The 17,859-nt window shown below is 39.8% G+C and overlaps 1 protein-coding gene across 2 annotated transcripts in view; it reads left to right on the plus strand.

Annotated features, from left to right (window-relative positions):
- The first annotated feature begins 1,272 nt into the window (after positions 1 to 1,272).
- Positions 1,273 to 17,859, plus strand: part of FYB1 (FYN binding protein 1) — a 63,251-nt gene continuing 46,664 nt past the window's right edge. For both annotated transcript variants that reach the window (XM_042028440.1, XM_042028442.1), the window contains exon 1: positions 1,273 to 5,332. In XM_042028440.1, the coding sequence (XP_041884374.1) occupies positions 5,330 to 5,332 (3 nt within the window). In that variant the 5' untranslated portion in view covers positions 1,273 to 5,329. The remainder of the gene's footprint in view (positions 5,333 to 17,859) is intronic.

Raw genomic sequence — 17,859 nt, forward strand, 5'->3', positions numbered from 1 at the left:
ACCTTCCTACAGCACCACATCTCCAGGCTGTCAGAGCTACTTATTCCAATAGTTATTCCACAGGTGGAAAACATAACACTGAGAGAAGAATATGATATAGTTCTGGAAAATCAAGAGTAGTATCATGGGGACAGGTGTAAGTATTGTAAATTAAACAAACCAGCAAGTGGCAGATTTTAAACAGACTGAAGACTGGTCCTTCACACAATGGGCATACCAAAAGTAAATATGCATTTTAAAACCTCAACACAAAGAAATGGAAGGTTATTAAAGGTAAATAATCATGTTCATTCAGGAAGTCTCTTAAGAATCAATTTTTGCAGGATTGGAAACTATTCTGGGAAAGTATTTCTATGTGTTCCCCTACTCCGGGACATTCCCTAGGTCAGTGCTGTTGCCCTCTTGTTAAATTCAGGGTATGAAGTTAGCCTTTGCTTGATTCAATTAAGTCGGTGTTACTAAAATAAAAACAAATCTCGTAAGCAGCCTAATTTTATTCCTGCACTGTATCATTAACATGTTCCTGTTCAGCCATGAGACCAAACACCACAATGATTATTCATGACACACACACATTCACCAATGTTTCCTCTGGTATGGCAAAGAAAAAAATATTAACCTAACTAGCTTCTGATATTTGTGTGGTTTCAGACATGTGGAGTACTCACTCTCAAAGCAGAAGTCTGAAATTTAAGTCTTCTGAAAATCACACTATGAGTTTTCATTCATCCTTCACAAAATCACAGAATCTCAGAATGGGTCAGGTTGGAAGGGACCACAGTGGGTCAGCTGGTCCAATCTCCTTGCTCAATAAGGGTCATCCCAGAGCACATGGCACAGGATTCTGTCTAGATTGTGCTTTATTAGAATTCTTTTACATTACAGTCATACCTGGGACACAATAAAATCATGATCTTCATGAGCTGTGAGAGTAAAATTTCTTTTAAATTTTGACCAAATATATATGTTTTAGCTACTATTTCCTAACACTTCTGCACTATTTTTTCTTTTTTTAGAAAACATTAATGGATTTCAAACCAATTCCACGAATCACAGTTTCTGCTGGCCAGCTAGCTACCCAAGAACAGTGTAATGGCATAATTTAAAAGTACCTGCAGCTTAAATGATCTGTAATCAAAAAAAAGCAATAAACAATGAACATATTAACAGAGATGTGCTGATACAGTAGCTGTGGTCAACCTTTTGTCTGTGGCTGTCATTAGAACATGAATACTCCACCTTTGTTAGTCAATGGCATATTGGTACCCCTTTATCTATGTTTTCTTCATAATTATTTCTGGTTATGTTTTCAAACTGATTTTCAAGAATTCAAATCCAGAACAAGTGTAAGAATAATCTATATAGCATCAGTTGATTGATGGTATATTGTTAGAAAAGAACTTTGAAGAGTCATTACCTTCAGCAAAATGGCCTTGCAGATTTATTTCAGCCCTACATTTCACATCTAACTCATGCCATTAATCTCCAGGATGTTTATGAAGACATGCAGTTTTACTAGTTATTGCTCTTGCTCCTCCCAGTATGTGCAGAATAGTCCAACACTGTATCTTGACTGTGTCAATGAGTAAAAGATTTTATGTAAAATCAGAGGCACCTAACAAAGGGATAGAAGAATTGTCATATTAACATCCACATTTTTAGCAGAACTTCCAAAACAAGGAAACAAAGCTGATGTAGTCATGTTGTCACTGCACCTACCTGTCCATCTCCCTCAGTGACTTCTGAACACAGCAGTCAATTACTGGAAAATTTGTTTAGGGTGAGGAGGAAGGATAGTTCTCAACAAGGAGAAATTAGCGTTCCCTTTGAGGGAAAGGTAGCCATGTTAACTTAGCTGTTGTAACTGCTGGACTCTGTCTAGCAGGCTGCTGTGGCCTGAAAGCTCAGCGAGGGTTCCCTAGGGCCATGCGATTAATCGCATCCCGGAGTCCATTTCGGACAGCCCCGCGATCGGGCTCCAGCAGCCAGCAGTGTTACAATGCAGTGGATGGTAAAGAAGGTAGAGAAGGGTCTCTCATGAGGGACTGAGATGACTTTAATCACATCCTGTCCCCGCGACGTTCAGAGGTAGAGAGACAGCGTGGCCTGGGTGCGGGATGGTTTTGTCAGGGGCCCGGGGCGGTCCCTGGGCGGGGTTGGGGTACAAGAACAAATAGGGAGAAACTGAGGGAGTGGCCAAGGCTAGGGAGGGAACAGGGGAACATACAGAGTCACGGGGTTAATAAGCCGCCACATTTAGCTATACTACTAGACATCAGAAGACTCCCTTGGAAGCAAGATATAAGGAAACAGTTAATAACAAAGATATATGAAGGCTCAGTGGTTTGGAAATACAGAAACAATAAATGTCATCAGATAAATGAGACTGGTCCCTCGCATATTGGCAGTCCAGATCTGGAAGAGTCCCTTGCAACATTCTTTACCTTCCTCCTGCCCACCACAAGTGACTCTAAAGACTTTGAGTACCCAAGATTAACCATCACAAAAGAAAGCAGGAGAGAGAACAGTGAATCACAAAATCTACTGTGCTACAAAAATCAGACCAAAAAATGGCCTTTCACTGGTCCTGCCACCATGAGCAGTCCCTTCAGACCACAGGAGTGGCAACAGGTTTCTGCTAATAGGCTTCCAATAATTAATGCTCCTAAGCGCAAACACAGGATATTCCCAATGGACGGAACAGGATGCACATGCACCTAGCATTCCTGCAGTCTTCCTGGGACGCTTCAGAAAGCCTCAAACCTGACAGGCTTTTTACTGCACTGTGGACCTGCAATAAAGCACCTCTTGGTGAAGATCTGGTATTACTGTCTCACAGTGGGAGAACTCTCCACCAACAGTAAAGCTATCAGATATCAGGAAAGCTTTAACAGACAGAGTAAATCCTAAAGAGCTGGACATGGAAACATTCCTGCTTTAAAAAAAAGTACAGAGGATAGGCCTAGGGTAACCTACCATAATCTAAGAGTTAACACTCAGTGTGAGCAGACACGGTGACCAAACATCTCTCTGATCAGCAGATTTTTTTCCTAACAGCAGAGTTCTCCCTGTCCTGTCATTAAATGTCATTAATAAATTGGTCATGTAAGATATGCAAGCCTTACTGATCTCCTTCCTCCTCTATGCTCTTTGGAAGATCATTTCTGAATGTAAATGAATATAAATTAATAAAAATTATAGTATAATATAATTCCCACTTTAAAATGTAGTCGCAACTTATTTATACACACTTGATTTTAATCCCTTATTTTTTGGTATAAGTTATCCTTCCCTGATGCTTACAGACCTTGTCATAACCTCTAATCTCCACTTTCTTAAGCTACCCAAGGTAAGCTCTTCCAGTATCCTTTCAGAAGCCAGGAAGTCCTGCTCATACGAGAAGTTTTCACTTGGTCACTCAGCATAGTTGACCAGAGTTGCACACAGGGCTGTAAACAAGACCTCATCAGTCCTCTGCACAAATTCTTTTCCTTCCTCTCCCAAAAACCATTTGCCTAATGCACATGTAAATTACATGTGCTTTTCCCATGTGCATGTCATGTTAGTGACTCATTGTCTCCCTGGCACAAAGCAAATATGACTTTATTATTTAACATTTTATCAAACTTTGGTTGAGTTCTATCACTCCATTACAAAACTCGTCTCATCCTTCCTGTATAACAACTTGATTTTCCCCAGGAACCATTCAGTTTAGAATAGCTTCAGATAACATCAGTATAGGCACCAGAGTCCTGACCCAAGTCATGGATCAGACAGGATCAGCCCCATGACGGATACCTGCAGCACACTGTGAGTAATCCCAGTTAAACCCTTTCCACTAAACTGATGTAGCTTTAACCATCTCCTTGTCTACCTTGCAGTCTTTCCGATAGGTCACATCCTCTCCCAATTGCCACCACTTAAAATTCAACAAAGGACATCACATCACATGAAATACTCTGTTGAAATCTAGGCAAATAAATTAAATGTCAGCTAAACCTTGTAAAAGAGGAATTAACTTATTCAGACACAATCCTTCTTTAGTGAAACCTACATTAGATGTAGTTACATACATTGAATGTTTTTCAAACATTCAAAACTGTTCTTAGAGTTACATAATGTTGTGCTCAAGAAAAAAACCCACATAGCTGCCCTAGTGATTGCCTGGTTTGAGGAAAATAGGTAGTATGTTTACTAATTGCCCTTATAAGTATCTGTAGTTGTATTTGCTATTATTTCTATAATAGATAGTATAGATATGTTCCATTGAAAGTTTAATAGAAAACAACTGGTTTGGGACTTAGAGCAATACAGTAATGCTATCTGTGCTGTAGCACTGAAATTATAGGGAATCCTGATTTCACCACAGAATGCAGTTTAAATCTTGCTTCTTACACAGATATGGTATTTTCTATTATTTTAATATCATATTTATTTATCCCTCATTACTTCATACTGAGAAGATTGCTTACCAAAAACTCAACTGATTTTTATTTAGAAGTTAGACATCACCAAAATATGCCAGTATCCTCTTTCCTGTATCTGCCAGTATTTCACTCCCTTTCTTTCTTCTTTCACCCTTTTTCATTAAGCCCTTTGTTTTAGTTTTTGGGTTTTTTCTAGATCTAGCTCACTGAAGTTTATGGCCATATGCCCCTTCTTCGTTTAATTTTTGTGCAGAATAGGAAGTCTGCAGAACTTTAATACCCTGTCAGACAGGACAATCCTATTTTTCTCATAGTATCAGCTATGAAGAGCTGAATAATTAAAGGCTAATTGATAGAAATATAGTTCAGCCTATTAGAGATAGAAAATTACTTCAGATTTTAAATATCCATGAAAGTCTGGGTCAGAAGGAGACATGCACAGGGTTGATAGTGAAGCCTAAATACATGAAAATGCAGGAACCCTGAGTATGAGAAGCCTAAATACATGAAAATGCAGGAGCCCTGAGTATGAAAAACAAAACCAAAATACATTTGCCTTTTTAATTCAGTCAAAGATTACTGAAAAAAATAACTACATAATTTTATCATCAGCATAGACAGGCTTTTCATAAAAATCTTGGAAGTCATTAAATGAATGAATAAAACCTATTCATCCTTCAAAGTGGTGCGATGTAACCCAAACAAATACTGTTTAAAATTCTGTTAGGTCTCTGATAATGTGCAAAACAAGAATACTGCTGATATCTTTTCCTGTGAAGGCTGGACAGACCACATACGCTTTCTAAATAAATGTTGATAGTGAAGGACAAAGAACATTTCTGACTCCCTCTAGTACAGTGCATACTCCTTAGCAGGCTTGTGGAGACAGAAGAACTGAAATTATGGTAAGTACAGGACTTTATTCATTTACTTTTTATTAAATGGATGCATTGCCACTAAAACTGCTGTGAATGTGACTGTAAATCTTTATATTTATTTCTAAGAGTTTTCAAATCCTTCCATCTGGCTTCCTGCTTTTGAGGGCATGAGGAAACTTTTTATTTTTTTTAGGTCCTTCATCATCTGCACTGGTTTGTATGTACTTTACTGATTCTGGCATACAAAATTAAGGAAAACAACTTATTTCAAGGCCAAACTGAAAAACTAGATTGTGTATCCAGAGGAATTCTGCAGTCAAATGTCAGTGTGACACCAACAAAGAAATGGGGCACACCTAATTAGATTTTAAAAAAATCAATTCTACTATCTTATTTTGATTCAGCAGGGCTTTGTAACTAAAAAGATAAAGGATTTTATCTATAAATCTTCAGTATAGTTGGATGGGGACTGTGGTGTGGTGTTGTGTGTTTAGCAAACTGATAGAATTTGTTTCCTTAGAAAGTCAGTTTCATTAGACTCTCTGTATGTATCTTTTTATAAGTATTTTATTAATAAAACAAACTGATAATTTCAAGATTAGTGTTTTTACAGGTAAATGTTGAAAAGTAAGAAATCTGAATAACTTTTCAGGCCATCTTTGCTCTTGGAAAAGATTTAGAACTGCTGGAGTAGCTTGTATGCATTTATCATGGTACCTCTGTCCAAAGGTACCACAACCATCTTCCCTGGCTGCAGTACTACTAAAGAATTATTATTTACTTGAGGCTGTTAATCCTCTTTCAAAAGAAAAAAACGTGCCTTGTGAAACTTACAGGTGAAAAAGGTTGCTCATTGCAAGTGCCACTTGAAAAATGGTAATGTGAAATAGATGGAATAAAATATGGTTCACACTTAATAATGCTGCACAAAATTCTGAGTGCTCTGGTTGAATTTGTCTCTGCTTTACACTATGATCAAATTCTTACTGAATCTGAAGCAAAATGTTTACATAAGGCATACTTTTTGGTTTTAAAATATAAACCAGGCACTTTTATTTTATTTATTTCTGTTGTAATCCCACTGTGCAGAACCAAGTACTGAAGGTCAAAACACTATATTTGCTTACACCAATAATTCAAGTCACTTGACTTACTCTAGATTTACGTATGAATAAACAGGATCTGAATAAGGACTACCAAAGTAGTATCTTGCTGTGCTGTTGCCTGCTGATTTCTAGCTGCCACAGGGATTCTTGTACTAGAGGAACACAGATACGTATGCAATACTTCTATTTGCAAAATCCTACATTAAAATTTGCACACAGTTAGTCTTCTGGCATGATTCAAGTGGCTAGCTGCTTTCACAAACAGGTTTGTTTAGAAATAGTATGCTTCTGGATATGTTAATCACTGAACTTCTGCTGTTGCCAAATGGAGCTTGAAAATAAGCAACAATTAACAGTTTCACTTTTTTGATTAAATCCTTACAGATTTCCAGGTTGTTTCCCTGATTCCAAATATGAATGACAATTCAAAGTTATGCAAGCCATGAATTTATTCCTTTAGTCTATTTTCTTGACAATGCTACATAAAATTATGGGGAAAGAAGTGCTTTCATCTTTGCATTACAGGCAACCCAAAAACTTCACCAAGGAAGCAAATCACATTTTTTGGTCTTTGCTTTGATGCTGCACAGGTGGAAATTTATATTACAGCAATATGAAAAGACAGAAAAAAATTAGGAGGAGAGCAAAAGAAGTAACAGAAAAAAGTAGAGTAAAGAGTACTTTGGGAAAGTTTGATTTGTGGCAGTTTTACACCAGCAAACAAACTTGTGGAAAAAGTAGTATTCCTACCAAAAAAAAAAAAAAATCAATGAACTTCTTGAGCATGAGATTGGGTATAATCTGGTTTTAGTGCATACAGAAAGAGATAGAGGGAGCAAAGTTAGGCCTGCAGAATCCTGAAATCCAAATGAGGAGCAAAACATAGAATTCACTACTTCATTTTTGACCATCACCACAGAGGAAAGTTTAGACCAAAACACTTGGATATAATATCAGCTGAAAAAAATACAAGAACTACAATAATAGTTTCAGACAGATGAGACTGCAGCTTATTAACCCAAGGGGAAAAGTTGCATTTTCTTTTGATTTCAAGTCAGGACAGGCTGCATTGATTCCCGACCTAGAGAAATACCCCTTAGCATGCCTGTCTTTTTGCAGTGATACTGATAATTCTCAGATATACTCTAAGAAGCAAAAAAACTTTTGAGACATGAGAATTTAGTAATAAATTTTCTGATGAAAATAAGGCAAACCAAGAAATTTGATTGATCTGTTAGGGTTTACCCTTTGTTTAAAGAAAAAAAATAAATCCTACAGATTCTGCACAGAAAGATGTATTATATACAATTATATGTTGGTCATAAAATGGGATGAGTGCCTAACCACATTCAGAAGGAACCATCTCCTAAGGAGCTCTCTGTGAAGTGAGTTCTACCTGCCTGCGAAAATCACTGAGGTCACTGGACTTCTGACAGCCACAGAAGACCAGCAGGTCTTGCATAACTGCAAACACAGACTTTTGAAACTGATTTGTGCAAAACACAGCTCGCAGGGCTAAGAATAATAAAATGTTCAGGATACTATTGTTTTTGTTAAACATGCAAGGTTTTCTGTCTGTGAAGCTGAACTGGAGCATAAGAAGTAGAGAAACACTGAGAGATAATTCTTTTTTCCTGATATTTATGCTACTTTCAAAAATTCTATAAACTAACATCTGCCCCAATTAAATCCAAAAGTACTTTTTTTACTCACTATATAAGACACTAGGAAAAACACTGTAATGGTAAAGCCAGACAAGCGACAGGAGGATTGCCTGCAGCTCTCAATGACAGCTCTGCTGTGTGCATACATAATGCCCTCTATTGGCACAGAGAGACAAGCTGCACTCAGAGCCTCACAAATCCCAGCATCCTAGTTATCCTATTGTGTCTTGCATCCAGCTTGAGAGCCCCATCATATTGTTTAGGGAAACTGTTGGCAAGCCAGGACTACTACATCCACTAGACCATTCACACTGGTACCAGGCAATATTTAAGAGATGCTGAATGAATTGCAACCTTCCCCATCCCTGTACTTTGAAACTTAGACAAAAAACACATTTGCAGACACCCCTAGAATTCAGAACAACAATACCCTTCATATGATATTTATTTGTTAAAGTTTTTCATATTCTTGGGGAGTGGAAGGGAGGGAGGAGGAGGGGAAGCTAATATAGGAAAATGTGTTAGGTATGTAAATTAGACCAAGATAAATCATATGCATAAACAAATGTAAATATGAAGCTGATATAGAACATATCATGCGACATCGATAACGGCTCCTGATAGCATAATGCAGATAACACAAGGATATTTAAAGGTGCACTTTTAAATTTTTTGTTGTAGAAGCAGTTGTAGTTTTTATCAGTAAATCATCCACGCCTGAATCAACAGCCTTGGATTAAGAACCTGATGGGATTTGTGGGTTCATTTCAACAGAAAGTCATCTTTTTAGATATTTTTTCTTACAAACCGTTCATGTTTTTCATTTAGTTAAGAGAAAAAAACCCCTAAAAAACAATAAAAGTAATTCTTCATCAGAGTTCAGTTTTCTTTACAGGAAATATATGAAATGAACAAAAAGAGCACCTACCTTCAGCCACATCCCTCAATGTAAAAGGTGAAGTACACAGAAAATTAAGAGTGGAAAAATTACACAGAAATGTACAAAAACAAAGCCACACCTATGTTCCAGCACTGAAACTGTGAACAATGGTCTCTTAATTTGCAATGTCATCACTGGATGATATTGAAAAGCCATGAAAATTATTTATTGCTCATTTAAAAGTGGGACATGTAAGAAATTTGCCAAATTCAATCCATAATTATAGGCAAAATGATTTAATACTTTTAGAGAGTTTACATTTTCATTGAATGAAATAGGGATCAGAGGATCTTGTGCATATTGTATTTGCAGCTATGGCTGGGTGTTCCTTTCACTTCTGCTGATGCATGTCTAATGCCTTTTCTTCCCATTGGTCACTTGTTTCACTAAGTTCTTGAGAAGTGTCACAACCTCTACAATGCCATGATTCTTCTGTAAACCCCTGAGGGCATCTGCATTTTGATTCTAAAGATGAATCATAGGGATACCTCTTTTCGTATGTCTTTGGGAGAAGAAAAACTTCCAGAAATCATGTCTCCAGGCTTTCACTTAGTTCTCTTCTACAAAGGCTCTCAAAACAACAATTAAGGCACAACCATTGATCTTCTCCATTTCTCAGTAATTTTTTTAACTATTTCCAAAATCCTTTTGTCAATTCCTTTTATATCTTCAAGTGTTTATTCTTCAGTGGTCCTATTTCTATGATTTCTGTGGTCTTACCTTATTCTCTTCTGGATCTCAGTCTTTAATTCATTATTCCACACCTAAGTTTCCATGGATTTGAGTATTTTCTTCACATGACATGAGTTTTTTATCAAATCTCTGTTCATCATCCTGTAAGAGAAGTTTTTCAGGCTCAAATTTATGCAATAGCCCACAAGAATGAACAGTATGGACCCCCCCTCAGCTGACCAGTACTGCATTTCTGTTTCCTGCTGCTCTTCTCGCCCCCAGCAGCTGTCGTATACTTCACAGTAAAAATATTCTGTTCAACTGATGATCTACCCAATGGCCCAATTTTTTATGAATGCTCAGCAGACTCACCTTACCTTTCAATCTAGCCCTTGCTCACCAAAAGGTTGGCAGTGTGATCTTGCATAACAAAAAAAATGGAATTTTTTTTTCCCATACAATTTAGCCTCTGGAACAAAAAAAATCTGGTATATGCTGCCTCATCTATCATGGCCTATAGCTTCTCTGAGGCAACAGCAAAACTGAAAGAGACCCTGATGAACTTCCCCTTCTCATTCACACAAATTCTGTAACCAGAAGATTCAAGTGCCTGTAACAGTGCAAATAACAGATTTGGTAAGTAACTAAATTTGCACGATTAAAGTTAAGAAAGCAGTCATAGCTTCTCTGCCTCTTAGGCAGGACAGCGGGCAGGCACTGAGTAAACATAACAGCAGCAACTCAATTCCCTGTGCTCACAGTAGGTGATCAGGGAATTTGGACGCATGACAGACAAGAAGTTAAGAGAAGCATTATTGCTGTTTTCAAATGTCTAATGGAAGTGTGTCATACTCATCTCAGAGATGCACAAGGACAGAGTGAGAGGCAATGGGAGAAGAAAGGCATTAGAAACAAAGCAAAAAAAAAATCACAACAAAAAATCCCAATTAGTTTACTTTTTTTGTTGGTTTGGTTTTGTTGTTGTTTCTAGGTTTCTGGGTTTGTTTTTTTTTCCTTTTACTTTTCTTTTAACAGTGATGGAAATCAAAAGCTGGGACAAGTTAGAGGGGCTGCAGATTTCCACCCTTTCTCCCTCCCTCCCTAAATGATGCTGGACGGTTACGATTTGTAACCATTAGAGGTCACTATTGTGCCGGCACCCGGGAAAGGCACCACGTTAAAAATAGGCACAGGATATTTGTACAGAGAAAGCGCTGCTTAAAAGCGTTCCCTTCTGTGCATGGCTGAAAGGTGGGACCCATCTGACCGCAGGGCAGGTGTATGGTGGAAGAGGGGATACACAGGTCACTTATGTCTCATTTCCCAGGTAGCACATTCCAAATACTGGATAAAAAGGGGAAGAGGTTAGCAGAAGAGAGGGAAATCTTCAAAAAAGAGAGGAGAGTAGGACAGGGAGGAAGAAATGTTCTTTTTGAAAGAAACTCTTAATGTACCAGCAAGGCTTCAGAATATAGGGTTTGTGAGCACACTCTGTCTAAGCTGACTTCACCAAAAGGACTCTCAGCAGATGGAAAACTGATCCTGGTTTTCTGCTGTGATTGCCAGAGGCACAGATGAATGCATTCTCACATAAATGAAATTCTCCTTTCTTTTGTTTACGGATTTATATCACAGGCTAACCAGTCACTTTAAAGCCAGAAGGCTTTGTGACCAACCTGCCACTACCTGCTAAAGATCAGGAATCAGGGATAGTCAAAGTTTTTTAAAAGCTTAAAGGATAGGGACCTAAAAAGGATGTCAGGCATTAAGCAAACACTAGATAGAAGGACTTAGTAAATTTTTTCTGAATCATTCTTCTTAAAGATGTTTGGATTAAACTGTGTTTTCATTTTTAAAATTTATTATCTCTGATTAAAACTGTTTCTGAAGTCACTTTGTGTTTTGAAAAGTTTATGATGCGGGAGCATTCTCTTTGTTGTTGTTATTTAGGCCACATCATTATTTTCTTTTTTTCTTAAGCTTTGCCTTTCCCCCTTCTTGTTTTAGAATATAAAAAAAATTGCAGTATGGCATACATGGTAACTAAAAAATTAAAACTTCAGACCACAAGAAAAGACTCTACAAGTACCAGATGTAGTTCAAATAAGACAATTATCACAGAAGCACTGGAAAAGGATACAGAAGCAGAGTGATTCCTGCAACTGAGAATTTAACTTGAGCCTTAACTTTCTGTTTCAGATGCGTTCAAATTTAGCCTCACTTGTGACAGGTAACTTCTTGAGAGCAAATAAAGTACAGGAAAGTGTCAATTTTTCACTCATTAAAACTCTTTTTTTTTTAAGCTTTACCAGGGATTGTTTGACTGATTGAGATTGACCGTGAAAATGTAGGAGATTTTGTTTGTTTCAGGTTTTTTAAGCAAACATCTTTTAAAAGCAAAAGCAGCCTGATCCCTGTAATATGAATTGGGGAATAGCTAACAAATATAAGTCTGATCTTCCACTTTTTAAAATGAAAAGACTGAAGAGCTGTTGTTAAGAAATCATCTGACATTTATAGAGATTATATTGCTCTCATCTGAAACCTTTTATTAGAGGTTTAAGGAGGATACATTGAAGGGTGAAGGCCCTTTATTACCCAGTTCCCGAGAAAGCCTAAGATACCTGAGCTAGGTGATACCTGAAGAGGCACAGATGTCAACTGCAAGTCCTCTCTGCTCCATTAAGGTAGTGCAGAAGGGCAAACAGCTCAGAACAGGACCTTGCCTGCAGCTTGGGTGCTTTTTAGGAAATATGAATTTCTGTTTTGCTTCTCTGCACTAAAAGCAGGTGAGACGTGAAGAGCTGATAGGTGTTTAATATACAAGAGGGCAGGAAAGGAAGTTGTTAAATTTGTGTATGAAAGTGCGGGCGGTCCAGAGACATCCCTCTCTCCCTCCCACAGGGTTTACACAACTCCCGGTGACACATTTGCATAGGTTTTTGCACACCTTTTTGCCTCCCAGGCGGAGGCAGGGAAGGACTGTTGAAGAGAACGAGAAGTCAGGAGAGCTTTGTTAAAGCTGACTGTTCCTCCTGCTTTCCCACTTCCTCCTGGCAGCGGCGGCAGCAGCAGCAGCTGAGGGGTGGGGGGGGCGGGGGAGGGTGGTTCTGAAGGAGAAGCCAACCAGCTGATAATCGCCTGCCCAGCCATTCACATGAGGGTATATAGGGTGGAAACTGAAGCAACTTCTTCCTTGAGAAAGTTTTCCTTCCTCTCTGACGTCCCAATGTCTCCTTCCCGCAGTTGAGGCTCCCTCCCTTCTCCTCTCCCCGGCGCAGCTGCTGCGATCGCCGCCTCCGCGCTCTCAGGCCTGCACGGGCTCCGGCCAGCCCCGGTCCCTCCGGGCCAGCCTGAGTCCCGGCAAGGGAAGCGCAGAGTCGGGCCCGGCGAGCGGACGCTGGAGGAAGGCCGGGCACAGGCACAGTCATTCCTGAGGGGCACGGAGGAGGTGGCTGAGGGAGCACAACAGGGCAGACCCTCCCCCCGCTGCCAGAGGTCTTCTCCGCACACAAACTGCTTGTGCTCAGCTTCCAGTAGCCCTGCCCTGTTCCTCCATCCTCCCTGTCACCCCAATCTCTCCTAATTTCCTCTCATACACAGCTTCTAGCAACTTCCCAGCCAGCGAGTCGGCTTGCCTGCTAGTCTCCTGAGTGGCTGCCTTGCCTTACTGCGACGGCCACCACGTCCTGTCCACATCCCCCTTGCCTCAGACTAGGACTCGGTTGTTGCAAACTCAGCCATCACAGCTACACTCACATCACCTGCAATTTTGCTCATTAAGCCGTCTAAGCAAGCTACCCCTGGTGACCAGGGGTGGCCCTCAGTGAGGCAGAGCTGTGGGGTGTGAGCAGCAATGGTGCTGTGGCACACTCTGTGAGCATTCATCAGCGCTCTTCACATCGTAGTGAACTCTGTGCCCTCCAGAGGGTTTCCTTGTGGAGGGGTTTAGCAAAAGCCTGGTGTTACCATTTGGTCTGTCTGGAGTGTTTTCTGCTGCGGCACTGCTTTCAATTCCCCCTGGACTCCTGGAACTGAACCCAGGCAGATAGAACCCCCCGAGTGCTGACATGAGCAGAACCCTCACAGCTTGCAGGGCAAAAAGCCTCGTTGAAAAGCCACTTAATCTGAGCCCCCCGTGTGGGTGAGCTAGGCAGCAAAAGGGGGCAGGGAAGAGCCTGTGACATGGCAGTGGGCACTGGGGGTCAGTGCAGGGGCAGGCATGGAAGGGGGTGCAGGGCAGTGCAGAGCAAGACAGCTAATGCCCGAATACGAGCTTTTTATTGACATAAAAATTGCTTGAGATTTGAGCACTCCTCAAGTTACTAAATGGAAAGACTTCTGGCTTTTAGCATGAAAGATTTTTCTGTACAGCAGGTGCTTTGCATCAGCTTCAGCTGTCCCCAGGAAGGCCTGTGATTTATTACAGTACATACACCCCAGCAGAAAACCAGGATCTTAACACCACTTGATTGTGAAGCTCTGGAGTGTGCCAGGTTTCCTTCATGACAGAAACATGTCCTTCACAAGGCATAGTCAGGGTAAGGACTTTGACTTCTTCCTTGAATTTGGCAATCCTACATTTCTTTAGTGTAGAAGAATAAAAATAGTGGAAACAGATTGCTGCACTCCTTGTTCAGGCAAGTATAAATTTATTAAAAATAAGCAATGGTTATAAGGTTATAGATATTGAGTAACTACATTTTAAAAGAGCCACAGCACTGACTTGAGGAACTTCCAGGGAATCCTGCATGTCCCCGAAAGCATCAGGAAAGCCAAATTGTTCCCATAAGCATGACAGTGCATGTAGACACAAAGAAATGCTGTTAAATTGCTCATGACCAAACTTCTGCCAGAAATACTAAAACCATCTTCAAATGAGAATGAGATGGAAATGCAGCAGCACATTTTTGAGGAAGTCTAGCCATGTCTGCAGACACAAAGATAACGCAGACTGACCCTACCAAAAATGCTGGTTCTCATAGTGCGCTGTAGCAACTGCAGACAAAAGCTCCTGCCAGTGTTCAGGAATATCAAGTTTATTCTGAAAATCAGGTACTTTCCAAAGTGGTGCTGTAATAGCATCACTGCTACGGCAAGGTGGCACTTCTCCCCAGGAACTCTGACTCTGGGGAGTGGCACAGCGCTGTGAAGCAGGACTGCTGAGTCTTTGCCTTGTCCTCTGATGAGGTTCATGTACTCAAAATGTTACCTCAGAAACTGCACAAAACCAGGTAGTCTGAAATTCTTTCAGTACAAGTATGTACAGAGATTATTGATAGAGAAATATGTTATTTCTGCTCCTGTGGCAAGTCTTCCCCCATGTCACTGAAAACTGGGAAATAAACTCTCCAACCAATTTGTTAGTTAGGAAAACAACATTACTTTATTAGCAACACTGGGTGCATGGGGAATTCTCCTTAAAAGTATTCTTTTAAGAATAATAATTCTCCAGAGTATATTCCTGAATACATGTATATATACTAATTACTTCAATTTACTTGTTTGAATATGGTTCCAGATCTTCTGATGAATCTTTTCTCCTTGAGAGTGTCAGGTCATAATGTACTTCTCTTATCATTCTTTGCTCTGACATACAATCCTTGTTCTCAAAACTAAGATATCAGCTAGTACATATTAATCACTGATAGAAGTAAACAAGGAAGCATTAGCTGGCACAAGACTTATTCGTCACAGATGTAGGGAGTTAACACAAGGCCACATTAATCTCTGGTATTTGTACTAAGCACTGTGTGGTACAAAACTAAGCATTAACCATGAATACAGGGATCATAGACTAATGTGCTAAAGTTAAAAGAGTTTTCCAATATCTTCCCTCACTGCTGCGTAGACTACTTCTTACAGAGACATAACCTGTTCAGTAACAACTAGGAAGAAAAAGCCCTCTGAGAAAGAGGAGGAGTAGGCAGGAAGTAAAGTTTCAGTGAAAAACGCTGCTAACGTTGACTTTTTCTTGCTCAGTGCTCCACATACTTGCATGTGTTGTATATTACAGAGCAACACTATTCTGACTTAGGAAGGAGATTTTCAAACTGCTTTAATGGTATTAATGGACCTGTCCAAAGGTGTCCCACATACTACCCCCTGGCCCTGACTGCCCTGTATACACGTTTTAAACATTATCTGCCCCAGCCAATCATCTCTGCCTTTTTCTTCTCCCACCCTCCCTCACCACTTAAGTCTGTTGTGCTCTCTCGCCTAATCTGCGATCATGTAATACACTTAAAGTTAGTGAAATGAAGCAGGTTAAAGACAACATCAAAAGATAAAGATTTTTTTTTTATCATGTCACTTCAGTTTACAGGAACTCAAACAATAGTATTGACACAGCTGTGGAGGTAACAAGATCCTAACTATGATATTCTTTGTGACCATTGAATTGGAAAGCAAGAGGTTACACACATGGAAGTTCTTGACTTTTCAAACCATTTTGGAGCAAAGGGCAACATCAGTAAATGAAAGAAAAATACCTTAAAAAGGTGGACTGGCATTTACAGCAGAGACTCACACAGTCACGGAATCATTAGGGCTGGAAGGGAACTCTGCAGATTCCAGTCCAACCCTCCTGATGAGGTTACACAGGAACATGTCCAGGTGGGTTTTGAATATCTCCAGAGAGGGAGACTCCATGACTGCCCTGGGCAGGTGTTCCAGTGCTCTGCCACCTTCATTTGAAAGAAGTTCCTCCTCGTCTTGAGAAGTTCCTCCTGGAACTTCTTGTGTTACAGTTTATGGACATTGCTCCTTGTCCTGTCTCTGGGCACCACTGAAAAGAACCTGGCACCATCCTCTGGGCACCTGCCTCCGAGATATTTTTATGCATTGGTAAGATCCTCTCTCAGTTTTCTCTTCTCCAGACTGAGAAGACACACCCAGATCCCACAGTCTCTTCTCGTAAGAGCGATGCTCCAGATCCCAAATCATCTTTGTGATCTTTGCTGAGCCCTCTCCAGTAGCTCCTTTTCTTTCTTGTACTGAGTAGCCCAGAACTGGACACAGCACTCCAGATGGGGCCTCACCAGGGCCAAATAGAGGGGGAGGATCTTCCTGAGTGGCCAGGGTTCTGATTCTTTTTCTTCCCTTTCTTCTTTCCTTGATTTTTGACAAATTTAATTCATAAGCAGCCACTTTTTCCAAAGTTACATGGAAACAGCTGAATAAATGCTCTGATAAAAAAATTATATACTTAAGGTTGCAGTCATAACATTTCCTCACAGGAACAGTAAGACACCAGTGATGTGCTGGGATTTAGATGCTGGGTTTGGTCTACACAGAGAGTGTAATGGCATTTGTACATATAAGAAAGCATTATCATTATTAGCATCCTTGTCTTGCTTGAATATGAACTTGTGATTTTTTTGCTGCTGCTGCTGTTGTTTTTCTGAAAAGTAAAAAAGGCAAAATAACTTCACATTGCTTTCAGGCTTGTGGGTCTTGTTCCTTAAAGTATTAATTTGTTCAGATTCTTTCTTCACCTAAAAATAGCTAATTTCCCTGTATCACTTTCCAGCAACCTTCACAGAAATAAGTGGAAAAAAACCAGAGAGATTTCAAGAAGCTATTGCACCTGCAAGTGTAAAATGAGGCACATTCTGGATATTGCAGATGGGCAACTTTCACAGCAATTTCACAGCATAAGCTGTTCTTTTCATTGTGTTTGTTGCAATTTATATTCTCATCAGCATTCTGTCAGTTAGGGATGTACTTATTTGTGTGTATTGGATGAAAGAGAAGACAACAGGAACTGTCTAGCATTCAGGGCTGCAAAGATAAGCTAGTTCTTTGATCATTGCATGATTTGTCTAGAGCTGATACTGGGAGTAAACCCTTGCAGTAATGTTTACCCACACAAAATGACTCTAGTGCTACAGTTAGCATCTTAAAACAGTCATGAAAGTTGCCACATACAACAGCAAGTCACAAATTCTAATCTGCCTTAGTATTAATAATCAATGTATTATCATCTGTGATGATTGTTTATTTCACAAATAAATACTACTTTGTAAATAAAATAGTGTTTAGCTGAATGAATAACATAAATAACTGCGTTTCTCCCGCTACAAAAAAGCCATTGTGTTATATTACAAAAAGAACCAGTTATCATTGGCATGTAGCAGTGTTTCTAACTCAAATAAGATCCATCCAGCACCC

The sequence above is a fragment of the Corvus kubaryi genome, unplaced genomic scaffold (assembly GCF_017639235.1).
Source record: "Corvus kubaryi isolate FWS band 111438036 unplaced genomic scaffold, C.kubaryi_AGA036_p1.0 37308, whole genome shotgun sequence".
NCBI lineage: Eukaryota > Metazoa > Chordata > Aves > Passeriformes > Corvidae > Corvus > Corvus kubaryi.